This window comes from Camelus dromedarius, chromosome 17 (assembly GCF_036321535.1).
Source record: "Camelus dromedarius isolate mCamDro1 chromosome 17, mCamDro1.pat, whole genome shotgun sequence".
Classification (NCBI taxonomy): domain Eukaryota; kingdom Metazoa; phylum Chordata; class Mammalia; order Artiodactyla; family Camelidae; genus Camelus; species Camelus dromedarius.
Genome location: NC_087452.1, coordinates 35,023,714 through 35,035,967, shown reverse-complemented (window position 1 = coordinate 35,035,967; position 12,254 = coordinate 35,023,714). Strand labels below are relative to the sequence as shown.

The window sequence follows — 12,254 nt, the reverse complement described above, 5'->3', positions numbered from 1 at the left end:
CTTTTCTCAAAGATATATACAACTAACTATATTTTCCTGGCTCTTTGTATCATCCAAACATTAGGAACTGCAAAGTAAAATCACTTAGAATAGTACTAATTTTTTCATTTTGTAAAAATTGCCACTGATCTTTCACCACCAATTCAATTAAGTCAACATTTATTTTTAAAACACACACGAGAAAGCATGTTAAAGTTCAAACAAGAACGGAATGATTCCTTACCTTGAGGAATGACACGGGATACATAATAGAAATCATTACCTAGATCACATGATGTGATGTGCACCAAGACAGAGAAATGAATATAAGTTCCAAAAAAATACAGCTCAGAGAAAGTTAGTCAAGTGACAGTTAAGCTGAACCTTGGGAACTATAACAATTTACTAAAAAAAATAGGCAATGTTTTAGGATATTAAGTAAAGGCATAAAAGGATGAGAAAAAAAAAACTTGTTTTGGGGTAGTAATCTAGAATATAATGATAGGTGAACAGGAATGGAGAAGGAACTGGTGAGTCCTCACACTGCTGAGAGAACGTCAAAGTCCTCTTTTTAGAGGGACAACATATTGGCATAGGATAGAATAAGGTGTATAGAGTAAAAAAAAAAATTTTAATAAAAATTTCATGGTAATTTTTAAAATCCTATGAAACTAAAGATAGCAAGGAGATATAACACCTAAAAAGTACCAAAAGATGCAGGGAAGACAAATAATATGGATGTTAGGAAAACAGATTTCAAGATGGTTTGGTTAAGTAGAGATTTCTAAAGGGAAACTCAAAAGAGCAAAATCCTGCTCATTAGAAGGTAGAAGCATTCAATTAATGGACAAGCATACATTTATTTTGGGAAACTCAGTTTGGTGGGTTTTACATTCAGAGTAGAGGCTAAATACCTCCACTGTGGACAAGATGGACATCACACCTTGGTTCTATGACCACTAGTGTCCTGGCACCCCCATCTTAGTCCGTAATGGGGAAAGCAGCACATCTATTTTAGGTCCGGGAATATTTGGAAAAACTGTTACAATTTTCTTTACAAGGACCTCAGGCAGCTCTGAAATCTCAGAACATCAAACAGTAAGATTCAGAATACAAGTTTAAGAACGAAGGTTTCCCTCAATAATACCCCCCCAACAATCTATTCTGATTTTAATTTTTATGTCACAATACATGTTACTTGACAAAATTAACAAAAATCTTTATTTTATAACTGTGACAGGCCCATTAAAATTATTTATAAAACTAAGAGTTTCTTAACTTTCCTAAAACCTTCTAAGCATCGTTAAGAATGCTTCAAGTAACCCTACCATACAAGAAATAATGTGATTCAAGGTATGTTCTGAGCTGAGAAAGATAAGTTAGGCTAGAGAAGAAAGTCAGAAAAAGAAGCTGATTGAGAGAAGATGCCAAGTAGATCTTTACAGTCTGGTCAACAGACAGAAATTTAACAAATTTACTATCACATGAAATGAAGAAATCTTGCAATCTGTCATTTTCTAAGACTAAGCTATAACGTCTGAGAAATTATGCAAAATATTTTCAGCTAGACAACCCTGAAATTATTTACTTAATATATAATAATAATAATAAGTTATTATGCATTATCTACCATTTATTAAGTATCTCCTTCAGGCCAGGCACTCTGCAAGGTCTGTAAAGTCTCACTTAATCCCCACAACAACCTATTCAATATATGCCAGAATTTCCACTCAAGCAGGATTCACTAAACACAAATATGACTCACTGCACAAAGCACTACACTGCCATGCTCTGCAGAATATGAAAAAGACACAGGTTCAACTCCTCTATAAGTCATTTTGATCATGTATGGGACAGGTGGTAAAATCACAGAAAGACAACAACTACAGTGAATATAATTTCTTAACTTCCTCATCAACCATGCTTTTTTTCCCCCCGAGCCATGCTTCTTAATATATACTTAGATATAGAAAAAAAGGTTGCATTCAGGGAGCCTCTGTATAAATACAGCCTAAGATGTCCATCAGATAGTATCTCATTACAAGACAAGCTATCAAAGTAAAAACACTTCCAACCAGTCAAAGTAAAACTTATTTTCAGCCAAACCTGCCATGTAAATGTAAAACTCTGGAAACTCCTTTGGAATCATGTTACTGTTCTTACCCTTTCTTCCCACTCTTCTTCCGGGACTCTGTGGGTGTGGGAGGTGGAGGGGAAGGTGAATGTTTCCTCTTTCGAGCATTAGCTGATGCTTTTCTATCTCTTCTCTCTGGACTTCTGACTGGCTAGGAAGAAGTAAATGGAAATAAATATCAGCCAACTTTGCTGACTCCTCAGTTTCTACAAATCCTGGTCCAAGATGAGTTTTCACAACAAAGATAATATGAAACACACTAGCTCAGAGCAAATAAAAGGCACATCATTAAGCATCCTGGACTGCCGGCAGTCAAGAGACTTTCCCTGACCTTCCAGGTGAGACCTCATCAATGGGTATACAAGAACCATTTGACACATATTCAAACTATGCTACAAAACAGACATGTTCTGTGTTTCCAGATGGGAAAAGAATTTATAACAACCACTAGAAAAATACGAAACACATGTTATTAAATTAATGAAATACAAAGACTGGCTGAATGACCTTGTGAAAATGTACCAGAAACAACTTGTAGTTTATCAGTAAAAGGAATATTAAGAGAGAATGATACAAAAGAAGTAAAATTTTACAAGGCTACAATTCATGACTTGAAAGTCAACCCACAGGAGTAAAACTACCCTTGTTTGCAGATGACATATCTTAACCCTAAGGAATCTGCAAAAAAAACTATTAGAGCTAATAAACCAGTTCAGCAGAGTTGCAGCATACACATCAACATACAAAAGTCAGTCTGTAGATAACTACCAATTTAATAAACAGACCATAATAAAGAAAACACACCTAAAATAATCCAATATTATATCTTAAAAAGAATTAGAGACCTAAACATTATTTTTCTCTGGACACTCATACCCTTTACAACTATCTATGTCCTTTCAATAGCTCTGTAGCATCAAAATGGGAATCTAAGTCATCTTACAGGCATACCAGAGACATTTTAAAGAAAATCTAAACTACACTCACCTTTAATTTTAGCCTTACTATACAATCAAATTCTTAAAGAAAGGTATCAGTTTTTATACAATCCTCCCTAAAATAAGTAAAAAATAAATAAACCACTTAAATATGAACAGAATTGGATATGAACATGTCAGTTTAATAATGTAATATAGAAAGTGAGTATCTCTAATGACAGAAAAGACTCAATTTGAAATGCATTTAGGGGAAACAAATATAAAGCATATCAGTAGGAAGACCAAGATAAAAAGTTTTCAAAGAAAAATTCCAAATAAGGACAAACTAAAAATTAAAAGATATGAAAAAGATTCGGTTTTTAAATAGATTTTTTTCAAAGATCTAAAATACAAAGGAAAAGGCAAAAATTTCATGTCTCCCCACTGAAAAGGACTTTTAGAATCAGGTCTCTATCTGAAACTGTCACAGCCCAACAACAAAACATCTAAGCCTTCTTCTCAGTCTCAAGTCTTCCTCTAGTGACACATCCATCCCCCCAGTTTTGACTTAAAGAAATCACAAATAAATATTTAAGTGGCTGGGCTTCTTAAAAGATTAAAGAGTATTAAATGTCAAGTTCTCCAACCTCAAAAAAGGACTCAGAGAACTTTAAGGCCTACACTTTATACTATTTTATGTGCTTTAACAAAGCTATTAAAAAATATTAAAACTAAATTTTCTCTTGGAAAGTGATCCTGTGATGTGATTTCATTCACAAAATTAATACTCAGATCTAGAGAATAAAATCAGTTCTAACACCTTCCATACCACATGGGCCACTTTAAATCTTAATGACGCTCTGAGATTCTCATGCCCCTTTTTGGGGGGACGCCAGCATGTGAAATGGCTGCTAGGGCATTTAGTTAACTTTTATATATACCTGATGACTGGTGCACCTTGTTTTGTTTGTGAGTTTATTAATGAAGATTTGAAAACATTCCGGCCAAGAAAGAAGAAAACACCAAGTAGATGAAAGTGGTGCCAAACCAAATACCTCTTCATTCTTTGTTGAAATTCGCTGACGAAAACTCACAGGCTTCTTGTTCTCATCCACCTCATAATCCTCTTCATTCATCCACTCATTGAAAACATCAGTGTCCAAAATCCATCTTGCATGAACCTAAAACCACATCAAAGCATTAATATCTACATATATAATAAATCACTTCAGTTTTTACAGTATTCAGAATGAAAGAAGCCAATTTATTATTCTCAGTCTAAACTGCATAAAAGTTTAAAAATATAAGACTATTAAAGACATGTGAGTTGCATCCTAACCATTTCTAATTTGTATTCCTTGTCTTTTACCAAGTAAATAATACAAAAGCATCACTGGTTTTGTGTAGAGTAAGGTTTTGATAACTAAGACCCTTAAATTTGATAATCATGCCATATTTTTAACTTTAGCTTTATTTAGGTATAACTGAAAAACAAACCAAGATGTTTAATGTGTACACTGTGGTGATTTGATTATGTACACACTGTGAAAGGATCCCCATTCCCCTGGGATTTAACATATCCATCATCTCATGTATTTATCTGTTTTGTATGTGCGCACACACAAAAGAACATTTAAACCTACTCCCTTAGCAAATTTCAACTCTACAATACAGTGTTATTAACTATTATCACCATATTTGACCTTAGATCCTCAGATTTACTTCACCTTACAGCTGAAAACTGATACCCTTTTACCAGCCTCACCCTGTTTCCCCTATCCCTCAATCCCTGGTACCCACTTTTCTACAGTTTCTAGGAGTTTGACTTTTTTTTTTTAAGAGTCCACTTATAAGTGATACTGTATAGTATTTGTATTTCTCTGGCTTGTTTCACTAATCATGGCTTCTGTATCATCACAAAAATCACTGACAAAAACATTAAAAAGCAAAAGGCCAAAGTAAGTCACTGCTTTAGGCATGAAGAATGGCTCTAGGTTTATGTATTCAACAACATTCTAAGCAATAATGAAAGAGGACATTTACACAGACATGTCACCCAGCCCTGTCAAGTACACATGGCACTCTATGGAGACCATTCAGGTCTCCTGGTCTTTATGGAGATCATCCAGGTCTATTTGTGCCAGGCACTCTGCTGAACACCTTACATATAATATGAGCTCATTTAATCCCCCTAAGAATGGGAAAGCAATGCAGGTTAGTCTCTCCAGTTTACCAAATCTGCAAACTGGGGCAGAGTGTCAGCAAGCTGTCCAGTTACCTAATTAGAGGCAAAGCTTGGATCTGCACTGAGTTCTGTTTAAACTAAGCTCTTAAACCACTATCCTCTGTTATCTTTCTCATAAAAATACCTTATGGCCAGAGTAATAGCTCCTATATGACTATATAATAATAGCTCCTATATGATTGAAGCATTATGCTGTACACTAGAAACTGACACAACACTGTAAACTGACTATACTTCAATTAAAAAAAAAAAAAGGTGAATGCAACTGTAGGCGGCCAAATGAGGAGGAAAAAAAAGCAAACTTCCAAGCATAATGGAGCACAGTGCAGATATGACCACCAAGGATTTCCAGAAAAGATTATCTAAGTGGAAAAAGCAAAGTATAAAGAGGGAAAAAAGAAAACATGCAAACACTTGTGTTGACAAAAAGAAACACAGAAAAGATACACCAGAAAACACTAAGTTTGTTTTACAAGAAGTGGGGAGAATGGGATAGAAAGAATACATAAAGTATACATTCTTTAAGAAGCATTAGTAGAACTCTCTATATTTAAAATATAAAATTAAATCAATTTGGATGGAAGATAGAGAGGAAACATCAAAACTGAAAACAAACAAAAAAATAAACTCAACTGTACTTCAAACAAGTAACAAACTCACTTTGGAGGGAAAAAAGAGAGTTCATCACAATAACTCATGAATGCACTATTTGCCAATATATGACATACCCTCAGTCTTGGGCAGGGGAGGGGGAGGGGGAAACCACAAACATATCTTGCATTCTTTTAATATTTTTGTTTATGGTAGTGGCATGGGCAAAGCAATTCTGAAACTAATTTAAATATACTAATGGACTGAGTAAATGTGTTAATGTTGGGATCCAGGGTTCTTACTCTGGGAGAAGAGACATATAAATATGGAATGGGGAGGGCAAAGAACACTCTGGGGATGGATAGGAACTGAAGGTATCTATATGGCCTCATCAGTTCTAAAATATGTACATTATGTGTATATGCACGTGTATGTGTACATGAGAATGTCTGTGTTTATACACTCGTAGTAGCTATATTTCAAAATTCTCCGAACAGAAAGAACCTAGGAGCAAAGACATTTCAGTAGCAGTGAGCATAATACCAGTACCCAAATCTTGGTCTCTAATACCTTTTCCTACTAAAAGAAATCAGAGATCGTCAGAGAAACACCTGATTCTAGGCAAGAGAAATGGATAGTATCAGATGAACCTGGAATATCCTGCTATGCCCCAAGGAGATGCTCAAAAATGACAAGTGCTTGTCACAAGAATGACAAGCAGTTTGAAGGGGACCCTAGTGGCCAAATATGAAACTACAGCACAAGACAATGAAGCAATGAATTACTGACCACTGAAAAATTAGAACTTTATGAATCTACACTAACAACAGACAGATGAATAAATAAGTAAATGAAGGGAAAAGAAGGGCTCTTGCTTACAAGAGAACTCTGAAAGCCAACTGGTAAATGTGGAGGGAAGGGCTGGAGTGGAAAATTACTGCTGTGTAATCATCAAAGAAAAGGCTAGTTCAGGAAAGAATTGTAAGTGGATGCTAAAACCGGATGATGGATGGAGGATTTTGATGAGAGGAAGGGTATCTGCATGATCTAAAAGAATCTTTCAGAAATTGCTTGTAAGCTGTAAATTGGTGGGGGAAAGGGGGTAATTAATAGTGGAGCCATCAGAGAACACCTTAACTGGGTGATTAAGATCACCAATGAGGGGGCAGATGGACACAGCATGCCTCCCAATATGATGCCAAGAGAAGGACACAGCATCACTCGTGCAGCATTCTGACTAGAATTAGAATGCACACCCTGAATCAGCCAAGAGGAAAGATCAGAAGTTCCAAATGAGAAGTATTCTTTTGAAATTCAAAAGCGTTGTAAAAGGCAAGGAAATACCATGATAATATTTCAGGTTAAAGCAATCTAAAGTGACATGACATAGGAATTCAATAGCTGATATCAGACAAGATTATATAACAGGAAAAAATGTTATCAAAAACATTACTGGAATATGAACAGTAGACTAAAGTATCATGTCAATGTTACATTTAATGAATTTGATAACTATACTGTGCTTACATATGAGGATTTCTTATTCTTAACACACACATTTTTAGGAGTAAAGGCCTATTACATATGCATCTTTGTCTCACATGTTTCAAAAAATATATATATAAATACACATTGAGTATAAATGATAAATCAAACAGAGTAAAATGTTAACAGACAAATCTGGATAAAGAGTATACAAATATGCCATGTAGTATTATTATTCTTACAACTTTTCTGTAAGTTTAAAATTTATTTCCAAATTAAAAGTTTGTTTTTTAAAAAAAGACTAATTTTTATTAATCCCATTCTCATATGTAATACGAAGCTCAAAGGCTATCTTTCTGAAGAGGAAGTGGGACACTTAGTGAAAATGGAATATGGGTCTTGTATCAGGTAATAAATTGTTTCAGTAACAATAAGGGAATCTGAAAAAGAGTATAAAACAGTACTTTGTTTTATATTATTCTTGCAACTTTCAAAATTATTTCCAAATTGAAAGTTGAGAAACAAGAGTTGATACATAGACTCTTACCATTACAATAGAAATGATAAGTAAGATACATCTATGTCATAATAAGAGCCATGCAGACACTGCTTCCAGCCTTCCTAAATGACATCGTCAATGACAGTCAACTCCACTCCTAACACTCCTCTCTCAAGCCACAGTCTAACTTGGCTTTGGGGTCTCTTCAATCATCATTGCAGACATCTCATCTAAAACCCAGATAACAGGGGGGAGGGTATAGCGCTAGTGGTAGAGCACATGCCTAGCATGACAAGGTCCTGGGTTCAATCCCTAGTATCTTCATAAAAAAATTAATAAACCCAATTACCACCCCCTCAAAAAAGAAAAAAAAACAAACAAACAGATAATGAGGTCTTCATACCCGCAGATATCTCTCAATAGAATGACAAGAAAGGAAGGTCATTATTCGTATATCCTTAAAGCACTGTTGTGGAGAACAGCTAAGAAGAGCTATTAAGTTACATAAGGATAAATTTTGTTTTAAAAAGGATTTTTCACCTTCCATGGCTTCTCTGCAATTGGTGGATCTTCAATTTCTGCATCAACATCATTACTATGGACCCAAGTATCGTAGCTATAAAGAAAATGCAAAAAGGTAAAACAAATTAGAATCCAAATTCATTCACTAAAAATAAAAAGACTTCTATCAAGAGGCAAAAATATATTTTAGAAATACTATTAGGATCCAGTAATAGCAAATTATCATCTACTTTTGTCTAACAGTCTGCAAAGAAAACTCTTTTGTAAAGGTCTACTGTAATCCTCACACTGTAAAACCCAAGTTTTAAGTCTCAGTCCCCAGAATTTTAACAAGTTGACCACTCCTGGCCTCTGAGACAGTACTATCACCTGGTGTTCCTTCTAGTCACTAGCCTCTCCTCAGTCTCCATTGCCAGTTTCTCCTCTTCTCCCAAACCTCTTCAACGTTGGAAGGCCCCAGGTTTCAGTCTTTGGAACAATCCTCTTACCTATTCATTCTCTTGATGATCATCTCATGTAAACCTTATGGCTTCAAATATATACCGATGACTTGAAATCTTATAACTGCCCTCTTTTCTGAATTCTGTACTCATGAATTCAACTGTCAATAATTTCACATCTCTTTTTTGTCTAATAAAGTTTTCATCCCTTACACACTCAAAATTCAACATATAATGCCATCCCGACCCCAATACTGTGCTCTAGCCAATCATCCTCATCTCAGGAAATGCCACCTCTATCCTTTCAACTGTTATGGCCCAAATCCTTGGAAGACATCCCTGACTTCACTCTCAATCACATCCTATAATCAAACCATCCACTACTTCTACCAGTTCCACCTTCAAAATATGTCCAGAATTTATCTACTTCTTACCTTTCCATTTTGGCCCAAAGCCCTGGGAGCTGACTTTCCACACAGCAACTGAAGAGATCCTTTTGAAAACTAAGTTCACATTACTCCCCTGCTCAAAATCTTCCAACTCCCACCTAACTCAGAGTTAAAGTCAAAATCCTTCCAGCAGTTTGCCAAGGCCTCACAATCTGGTCCTATGACCTATCTCCTAGCACTCTTCCCTCACTCATGTTATATTAAAGCCACATGGGCTCTAGTGGTGCTCTTTAAACATGCCAGGCAGTGTCCGCTTCATGCCCTTTACATAGATATCCATATAGCTCACTCCCTCACATCTTTAACATCTCTTTGCTCAAAGGTTCTCTTATCAGTGAAATTCCATTCACTGATATAAATCACTTCCCCTACTCCACGATTCTGAAATAAGCATAAAATTACCTACCAAATTAAAACTTTGTCAATGCTACTGTACTAGCCAAATACCACTATACTGGACAATAAATTATAAAAGCAAGTCATATCTAAATGAAATATGAGTATAGTTACAAGCGGTGATTTCCTTTAGCCACTTCTCAGAAGTTAGTTCAAAAGCATTTGGAACAAGCACAGCTCTACAGACCTATTAATAGCACCCTGCTAAGTTTTCTAGGAATACTTAAACATGACCTGAAGGGAAAAAGTGTCTTTGCCAATTAATTAACTATACCAGATAAAGATTACAATGGTGATTTTTAAAATTGATAACCTTATATTCTTTAAGTCTTGACTAAAGGTGGAAATGAGGGCAGAAACTACAGTTAATAAAGAAAGTGAACAAGGCCCCTTGAGAAGACAAGACGAGAGCTAACCACTGCATCTTATTTGATACATAAAGTCAGCAAACAGGCTAACAAGTCTAATAATGTGTTATTATACAATTTATTTCAATCCTATATGTATACTGCTTGTCATCTTAAATTTGAATTTCCATCTAAGTGTTTGAAAGGGCAAACTAATTTCCTAAAATAGTTCCTATAATATTGAAAAGTTTGTTTTAATAGCACCATGGATACTTATAGACTAGAGATAAGAAATGTTTTCTAGAAAGCATTTACTTAAATGTTATTATTTTAAAAAACTGTTCAATTATGATTCAGAAAAGGTTGATTAGCAAGCTGACTTGACTTGATCCTAATTAACTCAACTTGTATAAAGACTGTCAATATGTTTTTAAAACTTTGAATATACCTAAAGATGTATTTCCTTCCTTAAAAAATATATTTACAAGTAAAATAAAGTCACTGAAACAAATCGATTTAAAAACGGCACACGACCAGACATAATGTGTCTCCTGATGAAGAACACACATCTACTCAAGTCTTGTTCCTTCCCTAAAATGAAACAGATTCTGATCAACTCTAGATCCAGAAACTAGAGAAGTATGTTCAAATATACCACAGTGATGCTGTAAAAAAGTCCCACACTGTGGTAAACTCTACAGGACAAACAACCCAGTTTCTTAAATAATATACTGCAGAGAGGGGAGAGTGGGGGGTAGAGAAGAGAGAGGGAGGATCTATCAACTGAAAAATACTTAAGAAATATATCAACTAATTACAAGATGTGTTTGAATTCTAATTTCAGCAAATATCAATCAATCAAATGTATCAAATGACAACAATGACTAGATATTTGATACTAAGTCACTGTTAATTTTTTTAAGTATGACAATAATATTATACTTACTTAAAAAAAATGAGTCCTTATTTTCAGAAATATGTATTGAAATATCTATTACTGAAATATTGAAATGATTTGTTTGGAATCTGCTTCCAATAATACGATAAGGCTAGAAGTGGATTTGGATACAAGTGAAAGAAGACTGGTCTGACATGAAAAATGGAGACTTTCCATTTGAACAGTGAAACGAACACTTAAACAGCTCTACTATAGATGTAAAAGATGAAGTATATGGAAAGTTATCCATATTCCTAAATGCCTTTTGTGGGCATAACACTAATTAAATAAGAACCACTATTTTCACTGACATTTGTTCTTGTTTAAATTGTTTATTCATATTTAGAAGCCAAAACACAGTTTGAGTTTTATATATACATATAGACATACATACACATCATTTTAGACGTAAAATAATTTCATCCTTAACAGAATGGCATGAGTATTTTCTAAAAAAACAAATGAAACTAACCAGTTGTAAAATACTTACGTGGAAATTTCATTTCTTAAAGAAAACAAATCAAAATTAGCAGTCTAATATCATACTGAAGGACTGTTTTGGCAAACACAGCAAACCTATCATTTTATTAAGAGAAATAAAGCCATATGACTTCACTGAATTCCATAACTTAATAAATAAGAAAGTCAGTAAGAGAAGACTCAAAAAAACTGAATTCAATGACTAAAACAAATCAACAAAATTGTCACTATTCAGAAACTGAAACTTTATATAAATAATTCTCACTGGCAATAAAAATCTTTATACCAGATCTCAGTACACAGCAACATTACCTGTCTGGGTAAAACCCCCAATGCACTAACACCTGCTTGTCTTTTCTCATCACAGGTCTCAACCACTCTTCTGAAAAAGAAAAAGAAACAACTTTAGCCAATCTGACAAAATAAATGAATAAACTATTATTTAGACTTAATTTTCACCTAGAGTTTTTGGTTTGCTAATAAGCCCCTCCCAAAAATATTTCTACATAATTGAATATTATTTACCATATTAAGGGGAAGTTTTTCTGCTGTGTATTCAGACTTACTTGATTCTAGGCCTACTGTGCATCACTCTTGACAAAACTACCTATTGCAGTAAAAATATTCTCCCTTTCCAACCACCTGACGGTTTGTCTCCAAACCCACCCAAATCAAGATCACTATATTCTTTACTGCCTCATTTCCCATATACAGCCTGTTCTCCCATTTCCTGTGAAGCTTTGCAATTAATACACATCTTTTAAAGGTGTAAATCGCACTTCATCTCCTTGATGAAAGTTTTACCAACTAGTCTTCTTCCTCCAGATTCATGT

At 34.6% G+C, this 12,254-nt stretch overlaps 1 protein-coding gene across 2 annotated transcripts in view; it reads right to left on the bottom strand.

The window, feature by feature from the left end:
• SMARCC1 (SWI/SNF related, matrix associated, actin dependent regulator of chromatin subfamily c member 1) overlaps positions 1 to 12,254 on the bottom strand; it is a 136,881-nt gene that overhangs the window by 85,258 nt on the left and 39,369 nt on the right. For both annotated transcript variants that reach the window (XM_064496598.1, XM_031470214.2), the window contains exons 7-10: positions 11,734 to 11,803; positions 8,391 to 8,466; positions 4,086 to 4,211; positions 2,143 to 2,264 (exon numbers count right to left, since the gene is read on the bottom strand). In XM_064496598.1, the coding sequence (XP_064352668.1) occupies positions 2,143 to 2,264; positions 4,086 to 4,211; positions 8,391 to 8,466; positions 11,734 to 11,803 (394 nt within the window). The remainder of the gene's footprint in view (positions 1 to 2,142; positions 2,265 to 4,085; positions 4,212 to 8,390; positions 8,467 to 11,733; positions 11,804 to 12,254) is intronic.